The 19,993-nt window shown below is 48.3% G+C and overlaps 1 protein-coding gene across 1 annotated transcript in view; it reads left to right on the top strand.

Annotated features, from left to right (window-relative positions):
- LOC105909687 (spectrin beta chain, non-erythrocytic 4) overlaps window positions 1-19,590 on the top strand; it is an 83,949-nt gene extending 64,359 nt beyond the window's left edge. Inside the window, exons 25-39 of the mRNA XM_031573874.2 lie at window positions 20-298; window positions 1,187-1,317; window positions 2,076-2,280; window positions 3,023-3,268; window positions 3,823-3,957; window positions 6,828-7,072; window positions 9,030-9,168; window positions 9,784-9,868; window positions 10,543-10,739; window positions 12,236-13,124; window positions 14,445-14,515; window positions 15,089-15,348; window positions 18,170-18,337; window positions 18,711-18,753; window positions 19,062-19,590. Coding sequence (XP_031429734.1) covers window positions 20-298; window positions 1,187-1,317; window positions 2,076-2,280; window positions 3,023-3,268; window positions 3,823-3,957; window positions 6,828-7,072; window positions 9,030-9,168; window positions 9,784-9,868; window positions 10,543-10,739; window positions 12,236-13,124; window positions 14,445-14,515; window positions 15,089-15,348; window positions 18,170-18,337; window positions 18,711-18,753; window positions 19,062-19,304 — 3,336 coding nt within the window. The 3' untranslated portion in view covers window positions 19,305-19,590. The remainder of the gene's footprint in view (window positions 1-19; window positions 299-1,186; window positions 1,318-2,075; window positions 2,281-3,022; window positions 3,269-3,822; window positions 3,958-6,827; window positions 7,073-9,029; window positions 9,169-9,783; window positions 9,869-10,542; window positions 10,740-12,235; window positions 13,125-14,444; window positions 14,516-15,088; window positions 15,349-18,169; window positions 18,338-18,710; window positions 18,754-19,061) is intronic.
- Window positions 19,591-19,993: the final 403 nt, after the last annotated feature.

Here is a 19,993-nt window from a genome sequence, read left to right as displayed (position 1 = left end):
CCGCCCCTCTCCAATCAAGACGCTCCAGCGTGAGCTGCAGGGGCACCGTGCGCGGATGGAGGACGTTCTGGAGCGGGCGTCTCTCATCGCCTCCATCCGCAGCCCGGAGGCGGAGTGCGTGCGGGACGGCCTGGAGCAGCTGGCGGGGCTGTGGGAGGCGCTGTGGCTGGAGACGGAGCACCGGCAGCTGGCGCTGGACGCCATGTACCAGGCCCAGCAGTACTACTTCGACGTGTCCGAGGTGGAGGCCTGGCTCAGCGAGCAGGAGCTGCACATGATGAACGAGGAGAAGGGCAAGGTGAGAGGGGGGCAGAAGGGGATGGTGAGAGGAGGACAGAGGGGCAGAAGGGGATGGTGAAGGGGTACAGAGGGGCAGAAGGGGATGGTGAGACAATAGCGAGGGGCAGAAGGGGATTATGAGAGGGTAGAGAGGGGCAGTGGGGTAGGTGAGAGGGTAGAGATGGGCAGTGAGGCAGAAGGGGAAGGGGAAGGGGTAGAGAGGCAGAGTCGAGGGAGGAGAGGGGCAGGGTTCGAGAGAGGGAGACGCAGAGCTGATCAGGACAGATGTGGGTAGAATATAAGGAGAAGGAGGGTTAGAGAGGCTGTAGAAAGGGACAGATGTGGGTATCGGGTAAGGAGAAGGAGGGTTAGAGAGGCTGTAGAATGGGACAGAGGGGAAGCAGGAGGGGACAGTGATGTGAAAGGCAAAGAAGATCCGATTAGGCAATTACTTCCGAACAGAGGTTTGAATTTTCACATCTGGTCAGCCTGGTCCCTAATACACCCTTCACCTCAGGTCTATGGTCCTATCCCTAGTTCTTATGCTACTACTTACAGTTCTGTCCCTGTACTACACCAGAGGGACATCAAATCCACAAAAGAACAGAGAAGGAGCACATAACCTCTATGATCTCTCTCTCTCTCCTGTGTGCGTTGTCCCCTAGGACGAGCCGAGTACATAATCTCTATGGTCTCTCTCTCTCTCTCCTGTGTGCGTTGTCCCCTAGAACGAGCCGAGTACATAACCTCTATGGTCTCTCTCTCTCTCTCCTGTGTGCGTGGTCCCCTAGAACAAGCCGAGTACATAACCTCTATGGTCTCTCTCTCTCCTGTGTGCGTGGTCCCCTAGAACGAGCCGAGTACATAACCTCTATGGTCTCTCTCTCCTGTGTGCGTGGTCCCCTAGGACGAGCCGAGTACGCTGCAGCTACTGAAGAAGCACCTGGTGCTGGAGCAAAGCATCGAGGACTACGCCGAGACCATCGGCCTGCTCTCACAGCAGTGCCGGCAGCTGCTCGAGCTCGGACACCCCGACAGGTCAGTCTGAGAGACTCTACCAGTAGAGCAAGGTTCTAATGTTCTAAGTTCCAAGGGTTGTGGGTTTGATTCCCAGAGAACATGCATAGAACATCAACACTTAAATAAAAGATAAAGGAATCATTGAAAATGTGGGTGACATTGGAACAACGACTGAAGGGTTTATCAGTTTAGTCACTAAATTGTCAGTATTCAAAAAGTGGGTGTAATGATTTGTCATTCTTTTGGACGGATATTTAGCCAAGTCATTGTGCAATGACAAACTTTGGGGAAAGGATAGCAATACTTTGAAATCTCTCAGCAGTGTTGAAAGGTTTTGCTGTTGGTGTTGAAGTATCCAGCATTAGCATGTTTCCCAGCATCCTGCAGCTGGGAGATCACTTTCACTGATGCAATCAGCCTCACACCCTAATGGGTGTGGTGCCATTTGCTAAAATAGCGTTTTTCTCACACTGCATGCACTAAGCACCAAGCTTTTAGCTCTTTACACTTCTCTCTTTCTCTCTCTCTCTCTCTCTCTCTCCCTCTCTCTCCCTCTCTCTCTTTCCCTTCATTTTTCGTTCCCTTTTTATCTTTCTTTCTTTCATTCTTTCTTTCTTGGTCTCCCTCTCTATGCTATATCTCTCCTTTCTCTCTGTCTCTCTCCTCTTCCCCCTTCTCTCTCTCTCTCCTCTTCCTTCTCTCTCTCTCTCTCCCTTTCTCTCTCTCTCTCTCCTCCTCCTTCTCTCTCTCTCTCTCTCTCTCTCTCTCTCTGGCAGTGACCAGATCAGCAAGCGTCAGTCCCAGATCGACCGCCTCTACGTGTCCCTGAAGGACCTGTTGGAGGAGCGCAAGTCTCGCCTGGAGCAGCAGTACTGGCTCTACCAGCTGAGCCGGGAGGTGGACGAGCTGGAGCAGTGGATCGCCGAGAGGGAGGTGGTGGCCAGCTCCCCCGAACTGGGCCAGGACTTTGAGCATGTCACGGTCAGCCCCCCCACGAGCGGTTACTCTCAGCAGCACACATAATGAGAAGGGGGCTTTTCATTTGGGTAGAAAAGAAAAGTTAGATGAGTTAGAGGAGAAGGAGTTACATAACGATTTAGAGGAGAAATGTATCTTATTATTTATTTATTTAGAATTATTATTATTATATTATTATTATTAAGTTCCTTAGGTTCTACGTACTTAATTCTTAGTCAACTGATCATTTCATTGTACTTTTTTTTATATTAGCACATATTGTCACAAGACACATGTAGGGGTTAAGGGTTAGGATTAGTAACATTCGGCTAATAGTAGGTACTGACATGGGAAGCACATAATATTATTTATTAGGCTACGTATGTAAACACACTGTAATAAGGACACTTATAAGGACACTAATAAGGAGACCGGCCTTTTTGTCTTTGAAGACATCCCCAGTTACTGCTGTTACCTACACAGCCTGGATATTCTCCTCCTCTGCTTACTCACAGACAACACCTATCCCTATGTTTAAGAGTGTGTAGCTTAACAGTTATGATATTTGATGATTTCAAAGAAATTAAGATTAGAACTGTTGTTTGTGATTTGTCTTACAATGATAGATTTATCCACACTTGAGACTTCTTGAAGACAAAGCCAAGGTCAAACATATCTAAATTTAAAATATGCCCATGTATACCACAACCCTCTTAGGGCACCGCGTTCTCACGCCCGCTCTTCTGTGTTCTCCGCTGCCCTGCAGATCCTCCAGGAGAAGTTCACCGAGTTCGCCTCAGAGACCGGCAGCATGGGCCAGGAGCGGGTGACTGCCATCAATCAGATGGTGGACGAGCTGATCGACTACGGCCACGGCGACGCCGCCACCATCGCAGAGTGGAAGGATGGCGTGAACGAGGCCTGGGCCGACCTGCTGGAGCTGATGGAGACGCGCGGTCAGCTGCTCGCCGCCTCACACCAGCTGCACAAGTTCTTCTCCGACTGCCGCGAGGTATGCTAACACCGCCGCCACCGCTAGAGTTATCCGTCTGAAGGTGGAGCTGGAGGAACGAGTAGAGCCTCTAACTTGGGTAGCTTTAGCTGTCTTGGAGTAGATCAGGCCTAGCCATCCAAAACAATAACAGAGAAACCTGATACTTGGGACAGCATTAGCATCAGGGCAGCTAAAGCTACACAAAACTACTGCTACATGTTAGCTTTAGCTATGCAGACACAAGTTATGTATACAGGTATACAGTAACAAGTTGCTATATTTTCAGCTACAGCTACAACTACCGCTAACACTGCAACTATTGCTTTGGCTGTAGCTGTTATGTATTCTTTGCTTGCAAAAGCATCTCCAGCTCACCATTATCCTCATCCATCCCCCCTACTACCAGTGAAGTTATGCTCTGCTGTTACTGCAAGTACTCCTATGGTTTGTTTGGCTTCACTGATTCTCCTCCTGCTTCCCTCCCATCTAACTGAAGCTGATGCTGATATTCTTCTGTCTGCCTGTATGCTTAGCTTCTCATTACATCCTGTCATGGCGTGGTGCGTTTGCAGGTCTTGGGTCAGATCGATGATAAGCAGCGGCGGTTGCCGGAGGTGCGCGCGCAGCAGGGAGACACGGCAAACACCAGCACACTGCAGAGGCTCATGCACACCTTTGAGCATGACATTCAGCTGCTCGTCAACCAGGTAACCCGCTCATACAGACAACTAAGCCTATAGCAACACACACAGAGAGACAGGCAGGTTTACCAGTACATGTACAGGTTAACCAATAGTAGCTCAGTCATAGACATGGACCAGTTCACTTACTGATTCACTAGCAACTCCAGTTTGAGCACAACATTAAGCTGCTCACTGATTTACTGTAGGTTGGCCTAATCTGCCATCCACATAACCAGCTTATAGCAGCACACAGTGACAGGCTGATGAATGGAGGCCTGGTCATATAAATGTTAACCAATAGTAGTTAACTCTTAGACATGTACCAGCTCACTTACTGATTTACCAGCAACTCTTGTTTGACCGCGGCAGTCAGCTGTTTTACTTGTCAACCAGGTCATCTCCCATCCACCTAACCAGCCTATATCAGCACACAGACAGGAAGGCAGACTGACCAGTACTGGCCTGGTCATGTAAATGTTAACCAGTAGTAGTTCGCTCATAGACCCACAGGAGTTCACTTACTGATTAAAAAGCAACGCTTGTTTGAGCACAATATTCATCCAGTGGCAATCAGGCAACCATCCACACGGAGAACCCACCCTGACAAACAGGCACCCATCCACACAGAGAACCCACCCTGACAAACAGGCACCCATCCACACGGAGAACCCACCCTGACAAACAGGCACCCATCCACACAGAGAACCCACCCTGACAAACAGGCACCTTGATTTAAGATGGTTTGCTCATCCTCCTTTTACCTACTATCAGAAAGCAGACAGACGCAGTGACCACAGATAGAGCCAGAAGCCTAGAGCAACTGAAATGCACTCCAATAGTAGTCCCTTCACAGACACAGTGACCACAGATAGAGCCAATAGTAGTCCCTTCACAGACACAGTGACCACGGATAGAGCCAATAGTAGTCCCTTCACAGACACAGTGACCACAGATAGAGCCAATAGTAGTCCCTCCACAGACACAGTGACCACGGATAGAGCCAATAGTAGTCCCTTCACAGACACAGTGACCACAGATAGAGCCAATAGTAGTCCCTCCACAGACACAGTGACCACGGATAGAGCCAATAGTAGTCCCTCCACAGACACAATGACCACAGATAGAGCCAATAGTAGTCCCTTCACAGACACAGTGACCACAGATAGAGCCAATAGTAGTCCCTCCACAGACACAGTGACCACAGATAGAGGCCCTAATAAACATTATAACATAATAAACTAATTTGAGCATGACGCTCTGTTCACCACTGGGGCTCAGTACTCCTTTGAGCTTTACATGCTGTGGGAGCTGCTGGCTGCCCTCTCTGGGCTCGTCCACACACACCTGCACTCTCTGGGCTCATCCACAAACACCTGCACTCTCTGGGCTTGTCCACAAACACCTGTCCTGAGTCCTCTCTGGGCTCGTCCACACACACCTGCACTCTCTGGGCTCGTCCACACACACCTGCACTCTCTGGGCTCGTCCACACATACCTGCACTCTTTGGGTTTGTCCACACACACCTGCACTCTCTGGGCTCGTCCACAAACACCTGCCCCTGAGTCCTCTCTGGAGGATCATCTATCTGCAGACACTCTGCTCACCGCTGGGGTGGAACTACCAATCCAAAAACCCATCGTCAGCCAATGGCAGTTCATGGACGATCAGGCAGACTGACCAATAGTGTCTTACTAGTAGACCTGTGTGCCAGTAGTACACTACAGTGGCCCGCAATGATCACTTGTAGACCTGGAAGTGAAAAGCAGCCTTCTACCACTTCCAGTATTTCAGAATCAGAATGGGATATTTAACCAATAGCAAATCACACCCGCTCCCATATTAGCCAATAACAACCCGCGCTCAACTCAGTCATTAGCTAAAAGCTTCTCCGTCACAGGCCCATAGCTTCCCACTTGCAGCCACGGCAACAAACAGCTGCCCACTCACGCTCCCATTAGCTAGTCGTGTCCCACTCACAGACCAATTAAGGCATGCAGTCGCGTCCCACTCACTGATACACTGGCCAGTAGCCACCCACCCATAAACGGTGTCAGATAATTATTCTTAGCCTACAGTATGAGTGTAACCATAACAACATAACTTTGTCTCCCTTGCTTGGGCTCCAACCTGGTTTGCGTTGTTCACCAAATATTGTCTTTGATAGTATGTGGCTTGATAGTATGTGGCTTTATTTAACCATTTTCTGTGTTGATAACTGCACTGTTGGAAAGACAAGGGAGTGCTGATTCCCACTAGGTCTGGCCTGTGCTACCAGGAGAAAGAATACAGACCTTTTTTTGAACAGCACATTCACGGATGTATCGGACAATATAATGCACCATATCTACTGAACCTAACCACCAACCAATAGCTACGTTTTCACACACTCATGAACCAATAGCAGTAGCTTCTCCCAGGCCTGTGAGGTCTCAGTTTTTTTAAAAATCATAAACAAGTTTTGCATTGAACCTGACAAAGTCTCACAGCTCTTCTAGCAGCTTTGTGGCCTTTAGATTAGTCTTGGTGTTTGGCATTTTTGTGCACTTTGCGTTGAAACAAAGTGGATTAGTGTAAAATGCGTTGTTGCAGAATTTCTATCTGGATCAAGTGTTCAGAGGAGGAGTTAGCAGAAGAAAGGTCCAACGAAAGCTCATTTATTTTTCATGACTCCATCCTGCACTCCCAAAGCCCTGTGCTGCGCTTTCCACACGAGCAAGCAGCACTCTCGCCGAGCTCTCCTGCATCAGGACGCGTCCATAGCAGTCGTAAAACTCTCTCTCTTTCTATCTCTCTCTAACTCTCTCCCCCTTCCCTCCCTTCCCCTCTCTTTCTTTCCCCCTCTCTCTCCCTCTCTCTCTCCCTCTCTCTATGTTCCTTTAATTGCCCCTGCAGGTCAGGCAGCTGCAGGAGAGTTCGGCCCAGCTGCGGACAGTCTACGCGGGGGAGAAAGCAGAGGCCATTGCCAGGCGGGAGCACGAGGTCATGCACGCCTGGAAGGAGCTGCTCGTCTCGTGCGAGGAGTGCCGTGTGCAGATCACCACGGCGACCGACAAGCTGCGCTTCTTCAGCATGGTGCGCGACCAGCTCACGTGGATGGAGAGCATCATCAGCCAGATTGGGACCGCGGAGAAGCCCAGGTAGACACACACACAGTGGCCAACAGCAGCTCCTTAGAGAGAGAGAGAGAGAGAGAAAGAGGGAAAGAGAGAGAGAGAGAGAGAGAGAGAGAGAAGGAGGGGGGAACCAGCAGAGTGAGAAAACAGAGTTGGCGTGAGAAAAAGAGAGAGAGAGAGAGTGTGTGTGTGTGTGTGTGTGTGTTTTGTTGCACAACTGTCCTGTTATTGAGGTGTGTGTATGGGCCAGTACAGTCTGTCAAACGTTAACGCAGAGTGTCAAAATCACGGTTTTGATCTAGCATTAGTAATGTTACATATCATATGACACATATGAGTAACTTCACAATATCAGTGACCTCCAGTGTCATAACTCAAAGTTGGTGTAATGTTACGCAGTCATGTTAAAGCATGTTAAAGCTGCATTGACTGAAGATTGAAAATAAACCCCAGTGTTACACCAAGGTAAAGTAAAGTAAAGTAAAGTAGGTCATTTGCTGCTATTTGTTGACATTGCTAATTAAGCCTGATATATTCTGTTACACGCCTGGCTAGGTGTGGTCTGCAGCTAACCCTGGTTACCTTGGTAACCTTGGTTGCTATAGTCTGTTACTGGTTACTGATCAGGGGGAGGTTTCCCAAAGCCTTCTCAATGCTACGTCATTCGTAAATTATACCCTAAGCTTTACCTTCGAAGTGTTTCTCAGAACGTCCTTAGCTAAGTATACCTTCTGTAGGAGAGACTTTCGTAAGGTTGGTCTGGACCACTCTTAGCTATACCGTAACACGGTTTTCAGATAAAACAAACATTTTAGAGCCTAAAAATCTTGTGCTAGTGTCTTGACATATACACACTGACTACAATGTAAGACGTGTTGCATTACATTTTGTAGTTCATTAAATAAAAAGAAATGTATAGCCTACTCATGGTTTAGAATAAAGACAGCTTTAAGAATGGTTTATCTTTAGTTAGCTGTAGTTACCTTCATTTAATTTAAGACACGAATGCAACATGAATGTACTTACTTAACATTGCAGAGCTACTGATATTTAATAACTGTGCATCAAAGCGCCATCCTGTGACCCTGTGAACAGGGCCATAGAATGCACTCGTTTCAACACAAGGTTCTTTGTTCACGCCCCAGAGAGAGAGAATCAGGAACAATTTTGATCTCCTCTATTTGTCGACACGCTGGGTGAGATGAGAAATCCCCTCCAGTATGCTAATGTTTCGGGGGCTACATGGGATCTAAGCGTTCGAAAACAGACGGCCGTAAACCCTGAGGGCTTGCTACTGGTTTGAGTTGGCCAGTACGTCAGTGGCCCACAAACAGAGCACAGTCAATAGAAAAAGCCCCAGGACTTGGCACAGTTTAGAGGCCACATGGCACACCAGCTTAGGGTTAGGCAAGCCCCACGTCTCCAGAATGTTCTGTGATATGTACTGACACACACACACACACACTACACACACACACACACACACACACACACACTCACACACACACACACTACACACACACACACACTACACACACACACACACACACACACACACACACACACACACACACACACACACACACACACACACACACACATACTACAGACACACACACACACACACACACACACACACACACACACACACACACACACACACACACACGGCTCCCTCCAGTGTCTGGTGCAGATGAGCACGAGTAGCCGACATGAGGCCTTGCCCCCAGGTCCTGTCTCACAGCTCTATCCCCGCCCCTTACCCCTACAGAATATTTTGTTTTAGGAGTGTCAGCCGATGGTGCGATTGTTTTTTTTTGGGGGGGGGGGGGGGGGGGGCCCGGCGAGGGCCCTGGTCTCCCCCCCCTTGAGTGTAACCCTTCCGTGTGTGTGTGTGTGTGTTTGTGTTTGCTCTTCTCCCTCGGCTTGTCAGCTCTTTCCTCACAGAAGTAATGGAGTCTGGACTCTCTGGTCCTTTCAGGGATGTGTCCTCTGTGGAGGTCCTGATGAACTACCACCAGAGCCTGAAGAGTGAGGTGGAGGCCCGCAACAAGAGCGTGATGCAGTGCATAGAGATGGGCAAAACCCTGCTGGCCGCGCGGAACCCCGCCTCGGAAGAGGTGACTCCCCCAAAAACGTCTTGACGGCCCGTGGATGAGCTGATGGATGTGCATTTGATGGGTTTTAAATCCTTTGGGAAAAAAGAAGAGGGTTGTTCGGTTTTTATCCCTGTTGAGGAAGCCATTTAAAGTGACTGGAACCTTTTTCTGACTGACTGTCTGACAGACAACTGGTTGACATACTGACATGGTTCTCTAATCAGGATTAAGACTTAGCTTACTTACTTACTTCAGTTGTCAGTGGAAAATTCCCTTAATTCTTTATTCACAGTCCCTTGAGAATCTATCCCAAAAATTCATTCTCCACTTAGGTTCCTTGTAAAGTCAGACTCAGTTTAGTTTTGACAAAAACACAGTGGTACCGAAGATATTCAGTGTTCAATATTGTATGAAAATACAGCCTCTGCAATGGCAGAGGGAGAAAAGTGTACATTTGTCATATAATGCTCCCTCTACTGGCCTGTATTGGTAAAACAGTGTTAAAAATGCCAGAATATTGTACATCCTAAATGCTCAGTGAATACTCAATGGCAAAACCTCCCACGGATTTAAAAATGATTTTGTACCTGATGGACATAATGCCCTGTCCTCTGTCCTCCGTCCTCTGTCCTTTAGATCAATGATAAGCTGGAGAGGGTGTTGTTGAAACAGAGGGAGCTGTCTGAGAAGTGGGACAGACATTGGGAGTTCCTCCAGCAGAGTAAGTACTAACCCTGGCGATAGTGGCAGCAGCAGTAGCACTGTTGGGCTTCCTGGCTGTCTAGTCTTCAGCCATTTTATTTTACTGACCCACAGAACAGTCATCACTGTCAGTGTATGTGTGTCATCTCCTTCACATGTATGTGTGTCATCACTGTCAATGTATGTGTGTCATCACTGTCAATGTATGTGTGTGTGTCATCTCCTTCACATGTGTGTGTGTCATCTCCTTCACATGTGTGTGTGTCATCTCCTTCACATGTATGTGTGTCATCACTGTCAATGTATGTGTGTCATCACTGTCAATGTATGTGTGTGTGTCATCTCCTTCACATGTATGTGTGTCATCTCCTTCACATGTATGTGTGTCACCTCCTTCACACATCTTTTCGCTCCATTCCTCTCCTGTTCTTCCCTCCTAACCTCTCCTCTCATCTCCTTTCCTCTTCTCCCCTTGCTCTTCTGTTCTCCCCCTCCTCTCCTCTCCTTTCTTCCCCTCCCCTCTCCACGACCATCTCTTTCTTTCTCCTCTGCCCTCCCCTCTCCTCTCCTCTCCTCCTCTGCCCTCTCCTCTCCCCTCCCCTCTCTCCTCTCCTCACCTCCCCTCCCTCCTCTGCCCTCACCATCCCCGCCCCTCCTCCCCTCCTCTCTCTCTCTCCTCTCCTACTTCCCCAGTGTTGGAGGTGCACCAGTTTGCTCAGGAGGCAGTGGTGGCGGAGGCCTGGATGACGGCTCAGGAGCCCCTAATCAGCAGCAGCGAGCTGGGCTCCAGTGTAGACGAGGTGGAGCAGCTGATTCGCCGACACGAGGCCTTCCGCAAGGCGGCCGCCACCTGGGAGGAGAGGTTCAGCTCCCTTAGACGCCTTACCACCGTGAGTCTCTCACACACACACACACACACACACACACTCAGAAACACATACACACATGCTAACACACACACACGCACATGCGCACACACACACAGATGCTCTCACACACACACACACACACATACATACAAACATACAGGGCCGCCGCTAGACATTTTGGCCCCTATGAAAGAATATAGACACCAAACCTGTAAGCGCACCCACGAAACCAATTTGCCAGCCCAGAGCTTGATAATATACCTTTGTTGGCTGGCAGCTCTTTTGTAGTCTTACCTAATACTTAGCCTGCTATCATTGACTACTGATGTATGTATGGAGGATCACAGGTACTTGAGAGGCGTCTCGAACCAGTGTTATTTTCTAGCAAGTAAACGTGTACATTTTGAGGAATTCACATTAACAGGGTATTCCATTAACAGGGAGTTTTTCCTTACCCCTGTCACTATTGTGCTCTAAGGGGGTTCAGAGCCTGGACTCTGTGAAGCGCTATATAAATAAAATTGAATTGAATTGAATTGAATTGAATTTAATTTAATTTAATTAAAATAGAATAGTATTTAAAATTATGGTTAATTTCCTTTGGCTGGCCTTTCAAGTTTGCGAAATGCCAGTAATGTCCCACTGGCTCTAAACACCTCTGTAAAATATGCTGCTATTACTTTTTACCACTAGGTGTCAGTATTTAGTTAACCTAGAGAGTAAGTATTAGAACGTCTATGCCTTGCTACTGTAAACTTCCTTAGAAAACAGAATACTAGTTCATCCACCTTTCTCCTTCATTTATCGATTCACTATATGCAGTTGAATTTTCTGTTTGACAAAAGATTATATGATGCACTATAAGAAATGCGCTGAAGGCTGTGACAAACATACTCACACACACGCACACACACACACACACACACACACACACACACACACACACAGAGACGTGCATGTATACACACACACAGTTGTATGTATATACACACATTTGTATACACCTACACACAGACACACACATGTACACTCTGATGCACTTTAGAGTATGTTAACACCTCTATGTATTGGCAAACACATCACTTCACACAAGCACACATTAAGAGGAGCTGTGCTGAGCGTGGTTCACACCTAGCATGCTTTAGAGATAACACAGACTTCACATGAAGCAGCACACTCATTCTATTACACAAGACTGACGTGGTAATGAAGTGATAAAACACACAGGTGGCTATGACAAATCATGACTAAAACCACGAGCACAACCAACACCGGAATGCCTTCACTAACTCACGGCCATACTAAAGGCTTTTAGTGTTTTCTTTTTTTTCATTATTACGATCACAAGCAAAAATATTTAACCTAAATTTCAGCCCAAAATATCTAACTATACCTGCTACAATTACAGAATGTATGATACCTACATCTAAAACTGCTGAACAAAAGCAGTGCTATTTTTTGGCGTCATGAACATACTATTAAGATGTCCTTCCCTGCTCCTTTTCTGATTGGTTCAGGTGGAGAAGATCAAGGCGGAGCAGAGCAAGCTCCCGCCCACACCGCTGCTGGGCCGTAAGGTGTTCTTGGAGCCGCAGGAGGTGTCGCCGGCACGTAGCGCCACTTCTGCCCGCCTGCGCCACACCATCTACGAGCAGCAGGCGGTGGAAGCGCGCTCCGAGAGACCCCAGCCCTCGCCGTCGTCCGTGGCGCGCCGCCTGGGCTCCACCGTGGCCAACTACACGCCCGTCCTCAACGGCTCCGCCTACACGCGCAGCATCGAGGCCCGCACCAGCGGCTTGGTGGGTGTGGCGGCAGGTCTGGGCATGACTCCTGCCCCGGTGGCTGCGTCGCTGCCGGTTACCCTGGTGACGGCCCCGGCAGAGGCGGCAGCGGAACCAGAAGTGAAGTTTGCCGGGCTGCGACCCGAGCAGCGGTCGGAGCGGATCCTGCGCAAGCTGGCGGCGCAGAAGCCCCAGGACAGCATCGAGCACTTCAGCGAGTTGATCCGCCCCATGCTGGACCGCGAGCGGCAGCGGCAGGACCGCGAGCACGACAGCCACGAGCGGCCCTGCGGAGAGGTGGGCGTCATGGCCGAGGTGGTGCTGCAGGACCCGCCGCTGGGTCGCGAGCGCCTCAACAGCGAGGCCCGCAGCGGGGAGCTCCGGATCAGCGCCGGAGGAGGAGGAGGAGGCAGCGGCGGCAGCAGCCGCTCCGAGCTGCAGGCGGAGCTGCACCAGCCGCCCCATCACCACGGCCACCACCGGCTGGAGCGGCAGCTGTCCAACGAGCAACTGGTGCAGGCGCGGCGGGACGAGCTGCCGCAGGAGCTGTGGAGGGAGCGGGCCGAGCGGGAGAGGAGGCTGGAGAGACAGACGTCCAGCGAGCAGGAGGGGGGACTAGGAGGAGGAGGAGGAGGAGGAGGAGGTGGAGGAGGAGGAGGAGGAGGAAGTGGTCAGGGACATGAGGCTCGGAGGAGAGACAGACACCGACTGGAGAGGCAGGAGTCCAGCGACAGGGAGCACTCAGACAAGCGCTCTACGTGAGTACACCGTGCAGTGTATCAGTCCGATGTACTGTATCTATGTATCTCAGTATGTATGCACTTATATATATATATGTATGTTTAAAAAAATGTATGTTTATTTAAAATGATAAAATGGACACCCCACTCCTTGTGAACATGTTCTCCCTATGTGTATGTGATTTATGTATGTATGTCTGTGTATAAGCTACTGGATGACCTACATTTCCCTCGGGATTAATAAAGTATCCATCTATCTATCTATCTATCTATCTATCCATCTATCTATCTCTTGTGTGTGTGTGTTTGTTGTTGTTGTTGTGGTGTGTAAGGTATAATACATGTCACTCAGAGATAATGTGCTTCAGCTCATCACATATCACACAAGCTGGCGGTCCTCACTGCGATGTGGAGCGTTCATTCAGAGCAGAGCAGGCTGTGCGTGTCTGTGGCAGAGACAGACAGAGAGGCACAGTGCTGATGAAATCATAATTAGGACAGCGCTACCATAAATAATTTTCATATTTTATTTTTGCACATCGTGTGGTGGGATTGCTGTCCTTGCTATCATTCTCTTACTGTAGCTACTAGGATTCAGCACTCAAAGCCTCTACTCTTACTGGCATATGATGCTGTCTTGATTCTAGCAACGCTGAGAAACTTGTTTTAGTTTAGAGTACAAGCTGTTAAGAATATATTAGAATATTAAGAAGACTGTTTCTGTTGTGCTGCAAATCACTGTAGGAAAAAACGACTTCTGAGCCTGTAAACGTAACCAGTACTCTACACTTAGATTGGTGTTGAACTTACTGTAAACGTAAACAATACTCTACACTTAGATTGGTGTTGAACTTACTGTAAACGTAAACAATACTTTACACTTAGATTGGTGTTGAACTTACTGTAAACGTAACTAGTACTTTACACTTACATTGGTGTTGAACTTATGCGCTCTGAACATCTTCTCATTTTGGCTCCCATCCTTTCCAGCCATAACATTCCTGTCCCTCTTCATTTGTGTTGCTATTCTAACACCTTTTCATGTATGTCCTTGTGTAGCTGGGAAAACTTTACGTCAAGGTGTCTTTACAGCACGAACCTGTACATTGACAGTGAAGTACCGGCTTGGCATGCTAATGCTATTTGAAATGGGCCCGTTTGGTATGAATAAATGCAACATGCCCCTCATGTAGCATATTGTTTGTACCTTTACAGGGAAAAGAGGTCCACCTTAGCTGACATAGTGGAGCAGCTTCAGGAGAGAGAGGCAGCAGCTGTAAGTGCTTTCGACACAACTGTACCAGTGAAAATGTAATGTCAAGAGGGGGTTGTGTGAATGAGCAACGAGCAACTTTCCAAATGTTACTGTACAGCGCATTGCAGAGCACAGAGACGCTTTGGTTGGAAGCACTTGATTGAAAGCACTCTTGTTTACACATTTCTCGTCAACATTATGAGAAGCCTGTGACATTATGGTATGTGTCTCTGTCCCACCATACCCATCCATATGTTGAATTAATGCAGTTATTAACATTATATACATTAACGTATGACAATACAAGCTGCCATAGGTCCCCTGTTGTCTTGAGTGATTACTAACATTGCGGTGGCATTGACACAGAATTTAGATATAATCTGCTGCATCCATCCATATGTTGAATTAATGCAGTTATTAACATTATATACATTAACGTATGACACTACAAGATGCCATAGGTCCTCTGTTGTCTGATTGATTACTAACATTGCGGTGGCATTGACACAGAATGAAGATATAATCTACTGCACATCCTTCATTTCAGTATATTAATATACCTGCATGTAAGCCTGACCTCACCTCTCTCCTCAGGCTCGAGGTGAGGCCCCACTTCTGCCCAACGGCGTGCCCGAGAAGGCCGCCCGACCGGAGCGCCCGCGAGCCCGAGACCGACCCAAGCCACGCAGGAGACCCCGACCCAAAGAGCCCAGCGGAGGAGAGCCGCGGCGGTCCCGGTCCGCCCCGGCCCAGAGCAGCCCGCCCGTGCCCCAGACGCCCTCACACACGGCCCAGTACGAGGGCTTCCTCTTCCGCAAGCTGGACATCGAGAGCCAGAAGAAGGCCGCAAACAGGTGGGGCCCAAGTGCCAAGTCACTGTCACTGTCGGTAGAGCAGGGCACTTTGTTGAGCCTCACAGACTGGTCACCTTTGAAAGGAAACTCGCCCCTGAAACATGTGAAAATGACTGCTTTGCAGTATACTTTGTGTTTCCGCAGTAGTCTCTTGATAGTGTAGTGTTTTTATGTTTTTATTTATTTCATGTCATCTTCTTGAGAAAATAGCCATTTGTAGATATATTTCTGTCACTGTTGATGTGTTTAATTACGTGTGATAGTAGTCATAGCATTCAAGATTGTGAAGGTGAATTCAGTTCAGTTCAATTCAGAGAACCTTAATCCCTTCAAGTCTAGAATGCTGCATATAGACACAACAGTCACAACATATTTACCTATAGACATGATTTGGTAAAATAAACAATTTCATGGAAAAGAAGATTATCAAAAAAGTAAGCTAAAAATGTTTCAGGGGGCTGTTTTCCGATAATCATGTTAGTTAATAAGCCATTGCTCATTTCTACTGGGTGCGTAGGTGTTCTTGTTCTTTTTTCATTCTGTTGAAAAATGTGACCTTGCTCATCAGTGAGCTGTGGCTTTTTAACTAACATGGGGAGGTCTCTACGGAGTCTGCACAGTCACAGGAGCAGCAAAGTGACGCTGCTTTCACAGAGAGATGGATGTATAGGAGTGGATGCTCTGGGCATGACCCATGGGCATGACCTCTGGCCATGACCCCTGGGCATGACCCCTGGGCATGACCTCTGGGCATGACCCCTGGGCATGACCTCTGGGCATGACCCTGGCATGCTTCAAACCAGTAACACCAGACCTAACCAATCGATGTCTGATTGATTGGTGCTGAGATCGGCTTGAAATTGGCACTAACATATGTTCTAGCTTCTCTTCAGAGCTGGCAGCCAGCAGTAACATATGTGGGGGCAGTGCCTGTGGGAGCAGAGAGGGCATCTGGGCAGTTTGGAGATCAGTTAGATGAGCCTTAGTATGGATATTCTTCAATAGCTGTAGCAGTTTGCCAAGCTAATGTAGCCACAGGTTTGTAAATCCAATAATAGTGGTAATATGTCAGGATTTCAAAATACCTTTTTAACTTTAAGTATAACACGACAGACATCTAGGCTTTAAAGGCATATTAGACAGGTTTTTAACATTGTCTGAGGTATGTTTTTGTAGGTAACTACCTTAAATTCCTTTTGATGCCATTTATCATGTGAAGGACTGTTAAACACACTTTTAATTCCCACTAGCATTATACAATTTTGTGATGTGGGCCTAAAACCTTGCAGAAAAATGTACATCACGATGTGAAATATATCAGTTAGCAAGCAAGTTCTTAGTTTCAGACATATTCTGTATTGTTATAGCTAGTAACATTCAGTGTGCCAAATTTATGAGATTAAATTAGAGTCCAAACCAATGCATTTCAATGTAATAAGCAAAACTTTTTTAACAATACAAACAAAATGTAGTTCAATGGCATAGTAGTCTATCACTTATCCCTCATAAAAATATTTTTTTAATCCAATGACTGCCCAAGAATAGCTTACCATTTCACCGCTTGCAAAAACAAAAAACCTGCATGGGGCAAGCTGCACTCAGCTAGCCAATCAGCTGCCTGGTTGGTGGATGGCCCTGAGGCAGGGGGATGCGGCGGCTGCTGCTGTCCTGGAGTGAGCCGAGGTATGCCGTCGCCACTCCGCGTTCTGTACCCCACTTCAAGCGGCCGGCCCGTTCCTTCCCAGATAGCCGCTGCCCTTTTGGCCCGGAGCTGGTCCCGATCTGGCCCCCGGAATTGCGGCAGATTTGGGCCAGATCTAGGTTCAGAGGCCGCCACTATCCGGGCACACATCGCTTCACCGTGAACGAGAGCCTCCCCGCCCCCCCCTCCCCCTTCAGTCCACCTTGCGGGAGAGGCAGCGTCCAGAGCAAGAGAGACTGAAGGTCACAGCGCAGCTGCAGATACACCTTGAGTGCGCCCAGCCAGCTTATACCTGCTACTCACACACACACACACACACACAGACATACAGTACTCACATACATACACACCCACACACACACACACACACACACACACACACATAAACACACACACACACACACACACACACACACACACACATAAACACACACACACACACACAATTGCACATACATACATACACACGCACACACGCACACACACACACACACACACACACACAAACACACACACACACACATACACGCCCACACACATAAACACAGTCACACACACACTCGCACATACACACATACATACACACACACACACACACTAGCACATATACACATACACACCCACATACATACACACACACACACACACACACACACTTGCAAATACACACATACATACACACACACATACACACACCTGCACATGCACACTAACTGGATGTATATTTCTTATATACATGTCAATGCACATTTGAAGGTATGATGCACTTCAAAGTTTTGCCTGTCCACTCCACTGTGTCCTACTGTGTTTTTTATTTTTAATTTTTTGTTTGTTTTTGTCCTGTCATCCAAAACTGTCTTTTAACCGAAATCTTGTCTCTCTTCTCTCTCCTCTCTGCCACCCGTTGCTGGCCGCTCCTCTCGTCGTCTGTAAAGGTAAGCCAGAGAGGGCCCAGGCTAGTGCCGACGTCTTAACTGTTCTCTTTAGCGGTCTTGGTCGCGCGAGCTCCTCCCTCCAAACACTGCTCCTCAGAAGCTCGGGGAGGTGAGTAGAAGTTAGCGGCGTTGCAGTGCTCTGTCCGTGCTCAAGGTGGCGCTGTTTGTCCTCTCACCACAGCAGGTCTTGGGCCAACCTCTACTGTGTGCTGTCCAAGGGCGAGATCGGCTTCTACAAGGACGCCAAGAACACCGCCACACCTTACAACAACGAACCTCTGCTTAGCCTCAGTGGCTGCACCTGTGACGTGACCAACGGGTACAAGAAGAAGAAGAACGTTTTCACGCTCAAGTAAGCGTTGGCCTGGCCTCACGGCTGCCCCAGACATAGAGAGGGAGGCACGGGCTGTTCTTCTGTTTTCCAGGAGGTGGCCCTGGGTTTCATGTGACCTTGGTGTTTGTGAGCTTATCTTGGTGACTGGCCATATGTGATTGGTTGGTCTGTGCCTTTTGGTGTCGTAGTGCTTGACTTTACAGGGTCTTGCTTCGGGGGTGAAGAACAGTGTTTTGTGACAAATTATTAAGTGTGTTTTCAAGTTATGACCTTTAAGGAGTCATTTTGTCACGTATTTACGTATTTTCTGACTTCAGAGTCGTTGCGTCCTTCCCACGGACCCCTGGGGGTCATGACCTTTATCGGCCTTTTCCTTTTTTTCCTGTTTCAGAACAAAAGATGGAAGTGAGTTCCTGTTCCATGCGAGAGATGAGGTAAGATAAAGGAACAACCTAAACACACAACACACAAAAACTCTTCTCGCGTGACTCAAGAAGTGTCGTTGTGGTAACAAAAACGGCATATTGAAAAAACATGCCAATATTTTGCCGTATTGGTTTGGAAAGGTGTAGAGTGATGAGTGTGCGGGGGCCCTGCTATGGAGAGCACACACATCGGGCTCCGGTTCTTGTTCTACATTTACATTTACATTTACATTTACATTTACATTTAGTCGTTTAGCAGACGCTTTTGTCCAAAGCGACGTACAAGGGTTCTCACAGTCTGCCGTTGTCTGCCGTAGGATGATCTGAAGGGCTGGGTCTCGAGCATCACCCAAAGTATCAACGAATACGACGAGATCGCCAATTGGGGCAAGCCCCAACCTACTACCTCTTCCACGGATGAGGGCACGCGGCGCGATGCCAGGAAGTCGGAGGCGGAGAAGTCAGAGCGGGGGGGCGAGAAGTCGGACCGGGGCGACCGGGTCTCCGAGCGCTCCGACAAGGGCGAGAAACCCGAGAAGCGCACGGGGAAGAAGAAGTGAGACCGGATCCGTCTGGATTCTTTTCTTTTTTGGGCCAAGAGTGAGAGACAGGAACTCGGAAGGGGGGGCTAAGGAGTGTGTGTCTGTGTGTGTGTGTGCGTGCGTGCGTGTGTGTGTGTGAGTGTGTGTGTTCGCGGAGGGGAGGAGATCTGGTCTTATCCTCCAGACTTGATCATTTTCCCCCACCACAACTGCTCTGTCTCTCCAAGTGGCCTCGGCGCCACCGGGAAAGGGGTAATGTTGGATCCGTGCGAAGGGTCAAGGGTCGGGGGTCGGGGGTCACACACATCACTGTGCTCTTGCAGCCCCTCCTCTCTCTCTCTCTGTCTCTCTGCCTCCGTCGCTCTGAGGACGGGGACGCACGTCTGGCTGGATACTCTGCCTGTGTCACAGTCCCATTAGTAGGACTCGATGTGCTTTGGCCCAAGTACAACAGAGCCCTCTAGTGGTCAGGAGGCTCACTGGGCATAGACAGTGTTGGATATAGCTGGTAGTGCTAAAAGGATAGATTAAAACGCAATGTGAGGATTGCGATTGCAGGTATTACCAAGAAGTAGCTCATGACATTATTCTTTTTCTTTATCCATGGTTTGTCAGAGAATAGAATCGTATGTGTATGTATCTGTCTCTCTATTTACCCACTGTATGTTTTCACATCCTCTCTATTCAGTCCCAAGCAAGAAAATGAA

Source organism: Clupea harengus, chromosome 9 (genome assembly GCF_900700415.2).
Source record: "Clupea harengus chromosome 9, Ch_v2.0.2, whole genome shotgun sequence".
Lineage (NCBI taxonomy): Eukaryota > Metazoa > Chordata > Actinopteri > Clupeiformes > Clupeidae > Clupea > Clupea harengus.
Note: the sequence above shows the minus strand (reverse complement) of the source record. Positions and strands in the feature narration are given on the sequence as shown.